Source organism: Misgurnus anguillicaudatus, chromosome 20, assembly GCF_027580225.2.
Source record: "Misgurnus anguillicaudatus chromosome 20, ASM2758022v2, whole genome shotgun sequence".
Lineage (NCBI taxonomy): Eukaryota > Metazoa > Chordata > Actinopteri > Cypriniformes > Cobitidae > Misgurnus > Misgurnus anguillicaudatus.
The window spans coordinates 8516980-8529915 of NC_073356.2; the positions used below are offsets into that span (position 1 = coordinate 8516980).

At 34.3% G+C, this 12936-nt stretch overlaps 2 protein-coding genes across 2 annotated transcripts in view; one reads left to right on the plus strand and one right to left on the minus strand.

Annotated features, from left to right (window-relative positions):
* necab1 (N-terminal EF-hand calcium binding protein 1) overlaps positions 1 to 5219 on the plus strand; it is a 45777-nt gene extending 40558 nt beyond the window's left edge. Inside the window, exons 11-13 of the mRNA XM_055219633.2 lie at positions 2223 to 2300; positions 2434 to 2525; positions 4220 to 5219. Coding sequence (XP_055075608.2) covers positions 2223 to 2300; positions 2434 to 2525; positions 4220 to 4248 — 199 coding nt within the window. The 3' untranslated portion in view covers positions 4249 to 5219. The remainder of the gene's footprint in view (positions 1 to 2222; positions 2301 to 2433; positions 2526 to 4219) is intronic.
* The window catches only part of gmnn (geminin DNA replication inhibitor), a 228615-nt gene that overhangs the window by 135005 nt on the left and 80674 nt on the right, over positions 1 to 12936 (minus strand). The gene's annotated exons all lie outside the window — the stretch shown is intronic.

The following is a 12936-nucleotide window of genomic DNA, read 5'->3' on the forward strand; positions in this document are numbered from 1 at the left end:
TCTCTGTTTCTGTTAATGTATCTCTGTATTGGTCTCTGTTTGTCTGTCTGTCTATCTACTCACTTGGAGATCGCTCTGTCTGTTTGTTTGCTTGTTTATCTTGTTTTAGTTTTTATTTAATATGTCATTTTTTACATTTATGTTAACATATATTTATATATTTATAATATGCATTCAGTTTACAAAAGGGTTAATTATTTTGAGGGGTGCAGTTTTTCCAGGCACCTAGATCCACCTGCCTCCAAAACCCCTTAATTAGCCTCGTGCATACAGATTCATGAAGGATCAGTGGGAGCCAGTTCACCTCATTTGGTAAAATGAAGCTATCTGTATTCTCATCCAAGTCTTGGAATTCATTAAAATCAGTTATTACAATTCACTTTTGGCAGTAGATGTGTGATGCACACCAAGATTTTGTGGATCACTGTGCATCTCACTGTTTCGTACGTGAGCGAACTATTAAAAAGCGATGATGCCCACAAATACCAACCATCCCAATTTAAACCTCCTGAAACCTGGAAATCCGTCATGTAATAAATTCATTTTCTCACACAGCTTACCAACAACAGCAAACGCTGAAGATGTAACCGTGTGTTTACAAGCCCTCAGTCCAAGTTTGACTTTTAACTGAGACATAACAAAAATGTCAGTGATCACATTAAATAACACTACTCTAGATTTCTCTGAGCCATTGCACATAAAGTACTGCTGATGGCCTTTCTTTGGTTTGATCATAAGCTCTTAGCTAATTGGCCAATTAACAGTAGCAGGAATGAAGAGATCTGTCTTATGAAAAAACCTCCAGGGCTCAAATGACTCACTCACTCTGACAACCTTTCATGCATTTGATGGCCTCCTGATATTTTAATTCTTTTTAAATACTTTTTATGCTAAACTATTCCTTTTCATTTTCAAATAATGAAAATATAAGGACATTGTGTATTTACAAAATACACTTTTTTCATACAATACAATTAAGCATGGATTGATTTTAAGCTTCATATGTGATAAAGAAAGCTGGATAAAGAAAAATGTCAAGCATGAAAATGTAAAAATTGCTCAAATGTACTTTTTTTCCCACCAGACATTGAAAAACAAAGTCTGGAGTAAATGGGAACATTAATTTAAAAACTTTTACTTATCATTTAACACTTTTTGTAACATAATTTAAAAAATTAGTCCTAAAAAATCTCATTACCGCAACAGTCAGAAAACATCAACACTGACATATTTTCAAAATGACATGACAAACCTGAAAGAACATGATTTGGAGATTCTGCACATGCATTTAAAAAAAAGTATTATGCTTCTATTAATTAAATTAACATTTAATAAGCATCTGTTGCGGTGATGATAATCAAAATGTCGTGTAAGCATTCTGACAAGACAATATTTCAAATTAACTGTAAAAAATTGATCTTACCTGGTAGCCATCTTGAAGTAACTGGTCCATGTGCTTGGTCACTCAAAATCAAACTTTATAAAAATTCTGTATGTGTGCTTAAACTGTTCTCAAAAAGTGTTGCGGAGGATGAGAACATCAGGCATGGACACATCATTTTCCTAATTTTTCTTCATTATTATTATACATGAATATTCAGTAAATATTTTTTCTGTCATCTAAAGTAGTCTAGCAAAACATCCTTTTTTTTTCTTAATATTTTTATGTTAATTTGATTAAATTACAACATAACGCATGTTCAACCACAGCCGGACACATTGCGGTAATGAGAATTTCAGCAGAAAATGAGATAAAATTTACAATTATAAATTCTTATGTTGAAATTACACATTGTGCAAGGTAGAACACAGTATTGTGTTAATTCTGATGCTTTTTAATGTTACTATATTACACATTTTAAAGCTAAAATCATTAGTGCCGTGGTGTTTCAATGGTTTCATGAGAATCACCCTTATGTGTTTTAAATGACTTGAAAGTATACTGATAACACAATTTTTGGTTTGACCATCCATTTAATGTTTTGCATAATTTTTTAACCACCTTAACTCAACGATTTACAATAATTGTGGTTTCTCAACAAGCTGAGCATTTTACGCAAAGTTGAACATTTTTCAACTCTGGGTCCTCAGCGCCGAGCGTGGAAAAAATGCAGCTCTTCCATTGGAAACAATTGAACGCCTTCTGTACATGTCCCTTAAAGGAATCATTTTGAGCAGATATGTTTGATGGTAATCTTATAATGGCTCTACTTTGCCGGCAGTGTCGCGGTTCAGAGGCTTGCTAATGAATCCCGCTTCATCATTTATGAGTTCTGGGAGCAAACCAACGTGTGGAAGAAGTGAGTCCCTGATTCAATTCCCACAATCCTTGGATAAACTTGTGTATACATAAATACAAATAATAATATTGGGTTTTTAGTATCACTATCAAAAGTGACAAGCGCATTTGTTTTTGTATATCTGTCTCTATAGTCATCTCCAGACCAATTACAGCAAAACCTTCCAGAGAGGCAACGTGGATTTTTTAGAGACTCCAGAGATTATGACAACTATGCTGGTTCCAGGTGAACTTCAAATGCTCTCTTATGGGAATAGATGGCATACGACCAAAAATAAAATGCACAGGCCAGTTGTCAAATCTTACTCCAATGGATTTCTGTAAATTTTAGTTTTTCTTGTTACCAAAACCCTTTTTTCTACCATTATCACTCATGAATGGCTGCTGTTTCATGTAACAGTTTACATTTACGCATTTATCCAAAGCCAATTATTATCCATTGCATTACAAGGTATACATTATTATGTCTATTCCCTGAGTTTGAACCCATGACCTTGAGGGTTAGTAACACAATGCTTTACTAACTGACTGAGTGATACAGAAGCACAGTTCATTTGATCTACCCTCTTAAACCAAATATTGTCTTTACTTAAACAATGAAGTAAACATCACTTAAAGGCGGAGTCCACGATGTTTGAAAGCCAATGTTGATATTTGAAATCACCTAAACAAACATGCCCCTACCCCAATAGATTCTGGACCTTCTGTTGATAGACCCGCCCCACACATACGCAACCCGGCAAGGATGTCGGTTAGTAGACACGCTCCTTACTGCTGATTGGCTATAAGTGTGTTTTGGTAGTCGGCCCGTCTCCTTTTCCAAAGCGATTTTCAAACATCGTTTAATATTTTGTTTTAAAGCCAAAGCTTAAAAAAGTTTAGTTCATTTAACTTTAAGCATACAAAATCCATTAAACTAAAACATACAAGTAAACTGAACTTAAAATTATTAGTTCATATTGTGATGAATACCCATAATCCTTTGCGTCTGAATATTTGGATTATTTTCTGATTTTTCACAGAATAAAAACTGATAAAAACTTTCACTACTTAAATATTTGAAGAGTTTCGTTGCAAAATGAGATAAATCCGTTTTTAACATTTTTGTCAAAACATGTTTATTATTATGTTATCATGTTATTATTTTGTTTTATGGTGCTAGCTGTATTTTTAAGTTATGAAGGTTTAAATCAAAACAAACCAACTGCAGTTGCATTGGTATTAATTGGAATGCACAACCAAAAAACGAGATTTCTGAAAAATAAAAAAAAGGAGTTATCTCGTTTTGCAACGAAACTCTTCATTCATATAGGTTTAAACTCTTATATTATTGATGTTGTTTTGTTGTAAATTATAATTTTGTGAAGTCACCATCCAGATGATCAGTGTTTCCGTACATGAACCCTGTTCAGAACATTTTATTGTATTTCTCTCCACATTTTTGTGTGTGTTTTTTGGAGAATCACGTTTATTCAGTGATTGACTTAAAGTAATATAAAGTTACTTAAAAATTAACTAAAGTTATTTAATGCAACGGTTTTCCAAATTTCTAGTAATGTTAACTATTCTAGGTTAAGAGTTTTAAGTCTATTCAACTTCAAATTGTTGTTAGAACAGCTTATATGTTTACAGTAAGTAAACTTTACTCAAGTTGTTAAGTAATCATTACTTAAATTTTTTAGGGCAACAACTTTGCTTCATTTTTTTTAGTAAACTAAACTTATCCGGGCTTACAGTGTATATGGTGTCATCATTGAAACTGCCATTGAATAGCTCATTAAATTACAGCAAAACAATTATGAAACTCAATGAAAATACTGTAACAGATGAAAATGCATGTTATAAACTTTATTGTGTGACAACTCTCTTTTACTTTGAATCTCAGTGTTAATAGTTTTGCATCTCTGTTGTCTTTCACAGCATCATGGTGGGTCCTCAACAACAACTAGACTTCTTCATTCCGGTTAGATGACGGCGGTCATTACGAGGACTACACAAGTCAAAACTGACATCTCTCTCTCTCTGTCAACAGCAAATCACCACGTGTGTTGAAATGTGCTATATGGTCATGGTTACTAGCACTTTCCATGTTGTTACATTATTAGATCTATACGACTAGTGTGAACTCTAGACAATATTAAATAAAGCAATGAGGTCTTTTGATGATAGCACTCGACCACTATGTAGATGTTTGTTCGGCTGGACAGTTCAGTGATGTGTGCTGTGCTGACTCAGTTTGTCTACACGAGACCGTGTCTCCTTAACTTGCAGTGGTGTCATCATACCTAACAAAATATCACAGTTTATGTTATGAGCATTTTTATGAAAATGTATACATTTGTTGTATTTCATCTAGTTTGTCAGCTCTGAATTCTTTAAATATTAAATTTAAACCTATACTAAAATGTTATGTCTCAATTATGCCAAGCAGATATTTCTAAAATGATCTCCAGCTCCTCTCTTACAAGAATAAATTAACTCTGGTTTTACAAATGAAACCTAAAAACCATGGCATTAACCATGGTTTTACTAATAGTAATCAATATGCCCCCAAAAACATATTTACTACACTTTTACTATCAATTTCTGTTTTATGATTGTTCTGTAGATATGAGATGGCAACAGCACACGAAGAAACCTTTTAGTCGACTTTGCAAGAGGTAGATGACTCATAGTGAGTTGTGTTTTTGAAGAACCAACACTGCCATCCTCTGGATGTTTAGGGTTCAGGTTTTAACAAAAACAAGTGCCAACAATTAGTCACAAAATAAAACCATGATAACCACGTTAAAACTGATTATATGAACATTGTACATTTTTAAAAGCACTGAACAGAACAGATCTGTATTAAACTTATCTGATGTACAGTATTTGAACCTTCACACAGAAAAAGGTACAAAACTGTCAATTTTCTGTTACTTGGGTGGTACCCTTAAAGGTTCACGGGTCATTCTACGAAAATGGTGGCTTTTTGAACAGACTTTGAACTGAACTTTTTAAAAATGGAATTCTTTTTTTTATACCAAAACTTATAGTCAGATAATAGTTAACCTCTTAACATTATAAATCAACTTAAATGATGTATTTTTATATTTTTACATTACATTAAAAAAAGCTTGTGCTGCTTTTTTGTCACTGATGTTACCTATATTTTAGATGACAATTCAGGTTTCCCAGAATGTATTTTGACTATTTAATTTGCATACATAATCAAAGACAGAAAAAGTTAATGTAATATTAAGAAATTGTCTTGATCAGTAATAATTTACTTTAAACAGGCATGCGTAAAGTTCTTTTGTGTGACCTTTTTCTATTTCTACCATTGTGCTGTAACATTAGAAATAATTGAGGTTGAGTGATCAAAATTGAATGATGATATCCTTAAATTGCTTACTTATGAAAGCAGCAACAGTAACACCAGTGACGATAACACCAGTGACAAATCTGCAGACAAAACGGCATATCTAAGATTGCGGCCACAGTAGCTCAAACCACACTTCTTAAATTGTAAATAAATCACTTAATAATGCAATTTGAAAAATTATATTAATAAAATTTACTTTCCCCTTACTATAAACTGTAGAACACCAGTGACACATCTTAAGTCCTCGCATGAAATTATCAAATTATTTATCAAATTGCTAAAAGATGAGGAGAGAGTGCTTTTCAAAACAGCCATGCCTTCAATGAATGTTTGACGCAGGAAGAAGTTGGCAAGGATGTTGATTTTTTTCAAATTGGTGGTTTTTATAAATTGTAACACAAGTGACATGAAATTGAGGGACAGGTATTCCCTGTAAATTATTTATAATATTTAGTTGATATTTTAGTTTTTTAAGTAGTCTACTAAATAACTGTACTACTTCCCTTTGTTTTATGACATTTAAAGGGGGAGAATAATATATTTTTAACTCAAAATATGTCACTAGACCAGTGGTTCTCAAACTGGGGTCCAGGGCCCCCAGGGGGGCCGCGAGATGGTGCCAGGGGGCCCCAGTTTTATGGAATTTTTATAAAATACATTAATTTATCATGAATTCTGTGAAATTAAACCTAAAAAAATAAGGCAGCACTACTTTGTATAATTTAATGTTTTGTTTAATTAAATTGTGAAGATTTGGAACTGTTTTTGTCATAAATTTTCTTTTTTGGGCGAAGGAATGCACTGTACACAAAGGTGGCCGCACGCTGGAAAAGTTTGAGAACCACTGCACTAAACCACGACTCCTGACCCGAGGGACAAGCCAATTTCATGGTACTGACCGTGTTCTACGATATATATATAAAAATGGTTTGCAATATAACTGTCTTAAATATGTTTTATTAATAATAAAACACTTCAATTAAAACAAAAAACATATATTTTGTGTCATTATCTGACAATTTTAAGTGTTTTTCCTGGTGGTTGGGGCTGGGACAGGAAAGCCACCATTTTCATAGAGTGACCCTCATATTTGTATCTTTATGGGAATAGAAACGCATTGAAATGTTGTACCTTTTGGAGTACAATATAAGGACCCATTGTGTGCCTCCAACAACCAACTTTGTACCAGTTAAATGTTAGATAGATCTTTAAGGTACAGTAACATACACCAAAAGCTACAACATTGTGTTATGTTTTGTATACCCCAGCCAGGGCCGGCCAAAGCCTTTGTGGGGCCCTATGCAAAATTTATTATTGGGTGCACCTCAGTGTCCCCAATATAATTAACTATTGTCAATGCTTAATTTTTGACACATTTATGTTATAAATATATATTATTAATTGTATTAATTGTAACTGTTTTTGGGAAGTAAACACACACATGCACACACAGCATTACAAGTATATTGTGGTTGTCAAAACATTTTAATAACATAGTTTCAGTACTTTCAATTTTAGGTGAACTGTCCCTTTAAATTCTAAGCACAGACCATACAGGGACTTACTATACAAAGGTTATAGACATTTAGAAGATCTTAAAAAACAGAGAAAATATATTAAATAGACCTGAAGAAATAAACAAGTAAAAGAAAAGGTTTCTCTATTAGAATTTATTATTAAATACTTACCACAACCTGTAAACAAACTTTAGTTTTTCGATTCATTAAAGGTCTGAGAATGATTTAATGATTGTTTTCACTTTGGCACTTAATAACATTTATTCACATGCACACATTTATTCATATCCCTATTAAAACACTGAAAACAACTGCATTACTGTTTCTAGCAGGCGCGGCTCGTCTATGTAAAGGTGGGGCAGTGCCCCAACAAAATATTAATCCACTTGAAAATATAGAACTTTATATAAACTTAATCAAATCTAAACTTTAAGGGGCAGTTTCCCGGACAGGGATTAGACTAGTCCCTAGACTTAAACACTTTTAAGAGCTCTCCAAACTGAAAACAACTTGCACTGACATATCTTAAAATACATCAGTGCCCTTTGTTTTACCTCAAAATGCACACAGGTAATGTTTTTAGTAAGGCATGTTTGTTAAAACTAGTTATATTTCCTAATTAAACTAAGGCCTAGTCTTGGATTAAGCTAATCCTGGTCCGGGAAACCGCCCCCAACTCATAAATGTCTCTAATATTTTTCAACTTTTTTTAGACTTTATGTCGTAAAGTGAGATGAGTATGTTTGGAAATTGAGCGCACTGCTCGGTTGGCTACTGTTTGTGTAATGATTGAGCTGATAGGGGCTGAAGCTGCCTCTGCCCTCCCGAGCTCAATAGCGCCCCACAATTTTCCCAAACATTTCCCCAAAATTTTTCCAAATTTGTGGTGAAAACTGGAAATGCAGCGAGCCCTAATAAAGAGCCATATGGTTGGCTAGAGGGGATACAGATACGGCCAATTCCTGGGAGATGTTAGGATTAGGATGAAAACAGCACTTAACTGGCGAGATTTTTCCCAGGGCTGTATCCATTCTAGGCACAACTGAGCCATATGGGCAGATTTAAATCTGCCCCTCTAGCTTTTACAAAGGCTAAATCCAATTAGAGCGCACCAATCAGGCCACTAGCAGTTAATCATAGGTCAGTCATATAGCCTATGATACAACCCAAAATTTGCCCCACCTAAAACTAGTGAGGACAGGAGCCGCTGGTGGAATTACATAATAAGAAAAAATGACTAATGGTTATATGTTAATGACGTGCCCATTAAAACAGAATTAGGCCTAACGCAACGTTAACACTTAAAACATTAAAATGTTACTAAAAAATGTGCTTGTCTCTTTTCATCATCACTCTTCTTCTTTTCTGCACCCGAATGATAGACTCTCTTTATTTTTTGCGGTCTAAAATAAATCCAAGTCTAGGTAAAGTGGCGGCAGCGGGCCAAGTGGGCAAAGATCATATTTAAGCAGCAACACTGGGTGACAGGTTTTGCTACACTGTACAAAAAATCCGTAGAAATTACAATGTTATTGCAGCTGTGTTGCCGGTGAGTTGCCGTGGATTTGAATGTATGTTGTTTGCTGGCAGGAGTTTGTTCAAGGTTGAATGAATTTTGAATATTGGCAGGTCTTTGTCTTTACAGAATAAAACTATACAATAACAGCCTCATGCAAAGCATTCTGGGAACCAGAAATCATCATCAACCTTTTTCTGTTTTTTTGCTTCAGATTTTGTTTCCCTGAATGTTTTGCTTGATCCTGTTTTTTTTTTTAGTTTTACTCTGTAAAGACAAAGACTTGTAAATGTTAAATGTTCATTTGACTTTGAACAAAATGTTGCCAGTAAATAACATAAATTTAAATCTACGGTAAATTACCGGCAACCCAGCTGCAATTTCTACGGAATTTTTTTTTACAGTGTACGTATATTAAATACGTTGTAGCCCACTGATGACATTTCACTGTCATTTTTGTTGCCAGTTTGCCATTAATCAAACATCATAATCCTTGCTTGTTGCTTTATCAGCAGCACCAAACATTTCATTACCAACATTCATAGGGTTGTCCAAGCCAGTCAGAATCAGTAAATGTCACAGGTAAAGGTCTACGGTAATTGGACCATAGTTTGGGGGCCCCCTAGTGGTGGCAGGGCCCTAAGCAGCCGCTTAATTTGCATATAGGGAGGGCCGGTTTTGACCCCAGCTAATCATCTGAGGATTTAATAGCTGGTTCTCAATAGCAATAGTTTACTATATGAAAATCAGAAAATTTGTCATGTACTTATGCTGCTCATATTTAACACCAAAATCAACAGAAAAATTATAGCATTTATCCATTAATTCATTCCCCAAACACTCCCAGCATCTCGGGCTCGGCAGGATGCACTCTGCACTGTAAAAAAGATTTGTTGGTTCAACTTAAAATTTTAAGATCACCAGGTAATATACTTTTTTGAGTTAATTTAACTTAAAAAATTAGTTGACTAAAAATTGTTGTGTCAACTAATATTTTTAAGTTGAACCAACTTAAACTTTTTTACAGTGTGGACATATGGCCAGTCCACTGCCGGGCATTCCTATCATTGATTTCAATCTTTGACATGATTTTTTAATATTAAAGATATCAAGGTTATATTTTCAAACAATTATCTTTATGTAGAATGATTTTATTTAGAAAACAGTAAATCACAAAAAAATGAGTTTTCACAAGCAGGGTCACAGATTTCTATATATATTATACAGTGTTTAATGTCTGCATAATAATCTTACTGGTGCCCTCCACTGTCTTGTGTTATAAGTGACTATGTTCACTCTAATGACAGCCTGACCTTTCAGAGACGGTTTGCTGGTGGACTTTCACTGAATTATGTCATCTGTCTGCATTATCCTGAAATGTAATTAGGTCCTAGATATTTAATTAACAAGTCTCTGTGACAGCGGCGACAAGAATTCTCTTAGCAAAAACACTAAAGGTGTCACCTTGTACAAAGCCAGCCTGGTCTCACTGTTAATACACATAGTAATAATACGTAATTTTCAAAAACACAAAATGTATTTTTTTGTGTTTAAATAGATGCTGAAGCATACAATGTAGACATATTTGCAACATTTAATCGTCGCATTATTACAGCTACAAAACAAAGCATTTACAAATCTTTATACCATAAAGGTTGATGTATAATTTCTTTAACCATTTTTTGTTCTATTGTTGTTATATCTTTAACCATTATTTATAATGTTACCACCCTACCCCAAACCTTACCCTTAACACAAACCCTTTTCATACAAAGTTTTTTTAAATACATAATATTTTTTTGTTTTCTGTAATGTAATGGACAGAAACATGTAGAAACATTTAATGAACAATAATAACAATCTAGCATTTAAAAGATATTTTAAGCCACTAATGCAGTTCTTTCACCTAAACCTACACAAAATCATGTAGACAGACAAGTATAATCACAATAGCTTATTTATTGTGAAATATCAAAAGCAGTACCAAAAGTAAAATGCCGATGTGCTGCAGCCGTGGTCCCCTCTAGAGTTTATGAAGTACAGAATATTAGTAAGGAATAATTGACGACGGGCCATTGAATTATTAGAAAAATAATGCACACCCAAGGTGGTGATGTGGTCACGATGCGAAGCAGAGTAGCCGTTACACCTCGGGTGTGCATTATCCTTCACCAATTCAATGGCCCGGAGTCAATCATTCTGCTTATACTACTGTTACCAGACCTCAAGACATCGATCACATGATATATTTAAAGGGATTCGTCCGGTTTTAGTACTTACATCGCTATTGTGAGTAGGACTTTTTCTTCCACGTCTCATCTAACGGCTCATTTGCTTGTTCTAAAGCGACATTTTAAGGCTGGCAATGGAGGCTTAAGCCATTGATAGCATTCTAATGCAGTTATTAATTAAGCTAATAGAAAGAGAGAGAGAGAGAGAGAGAGAGAGAGAGAGAGAGAGAGAGAGAGAGAGAGAGAGAGAGAGAGAGAGAGAGAGAGAGAGACGCCTAAACAGTGCTGTCATTGCCTCGGAAAATGGTCTGTCATGTTGTTTTTGTTAGTCCGTTATTACAGTTAACTATGCGAAGTGATATGAAACTGTAATGCGGTCAAGATTTATTTTAGATTTATTTGATTTTAATAATTGTTAATAGGAATACAAACAAATCTGTACATCTGTAAAGCTGTTAATACGTAAATTACTGATGTATTCATTTTGTCAACATGTTGATATTATACGTATCAGTGTATATGAAAACGTAGGTAAATGTATGTGTGATACAACCACACTTCACGCAAAAATACACGGGTATCTCATGAGATCACATTGACAAAGCACAGGGCAGAGTATTCACAGCCTCATTGGATGATAATTCATACATATTGTACAAGTTGGCTAATTCGTATGAATTCGTACAAAGTGAATCGTACAAAAACACGCTTCACTTCGTTAAAAAATTATACTGAAACCGCACTCATAACCCCAAAGTCAAAGGGGCGAAAGCAAATCGTACAAATTGTAAAACGTCCGAATGTGGTCGTATGAATTAGCCACCTCATAAAATACGTACGAAATACCACGAGATTGTGCTGGTATTGTTTCATACCAAATGACACATTGTGCTGAACATAAAGGAACAAAACGTATCTGATAAAATAATCATCCAAGTCAAGTGTTCCTATAGCTCCCTTGCATTAACAGCGCAAAAGGTTGAACCTTGTAAGTCGCTTTTGGATGAAATGCAGCGTCTGGCAAATGCATAAATATAAATCTAAGCAATCATCAAGCATCAGACCGTCAAAGGGCAAGGAATTTTTTTGTTTTATTGAGAAATTATTGTTTAAAAAGACCCAAGCCATATTCAACTACAGACAGTGTGCGCCGAGTCACATTCAGAACCAGTTTAAATACAGTAGTACAGATATCTCCATTGTATTGACAAAATACAGAACTACTGTTAATGTACTGTAAGCTACAGCAATAATAGCAAGGTTTTTAATGAGTTTTTGAGTTAGGCAGTTAGCATTAGGGCATTTACATTCGACACAAAGGAAGGACTTCTGTAACAGACAAATAAACACCGTTTCTCAGTACAAAAGAATCAAATTAAAATCATGCACATAAAATTCCCCAAACAGCAAATCAGTCATTATTACCGATCAATGAGTGCAACTAAGAGGTACCATGCTTGTTTGTTTTCTTCATAAAGCCACAAAAATGTATGATTATTGCTCACAGTGAGTTTGAGAAGCCATATGGGATTTGCTGAATTTCATCAAAGGGAATTCCCAGACGGAATATGTTGGCACAGGGTTGCATGAAGAGTTAAATATATGTCTGAACATTGCAAACGGCAGACGGTAGGTGCTGGCAGGTTTCTTAAAATCTCAATACAGCTTTAACAACTAGCAGCAACAAAACAGAATAATTGCATAAAATCATAGTGCAATGGGCAAATTGTTCGATCAACGGTTTTGGTCAACTTGTTAACAAAATGCAGTACTTGAAATGAGTATGATGTCAACCGGGAATATCAAGTCTGGATTATTCACATCATTTAACAACTTCAGAATCACTTTAATATCGCTAATCATCTTGCGAGTTTGAAGGATTAGTTCACAGAGTAATAAAAATTTGCCGGCAGTAATTTTGTAAATAACTTTTTTGCTTCATACACTGCAAATAATGACTTTCTTACTTAGTATTTTTGTCTTGTTTTCATTTTTAATATCAATATGTA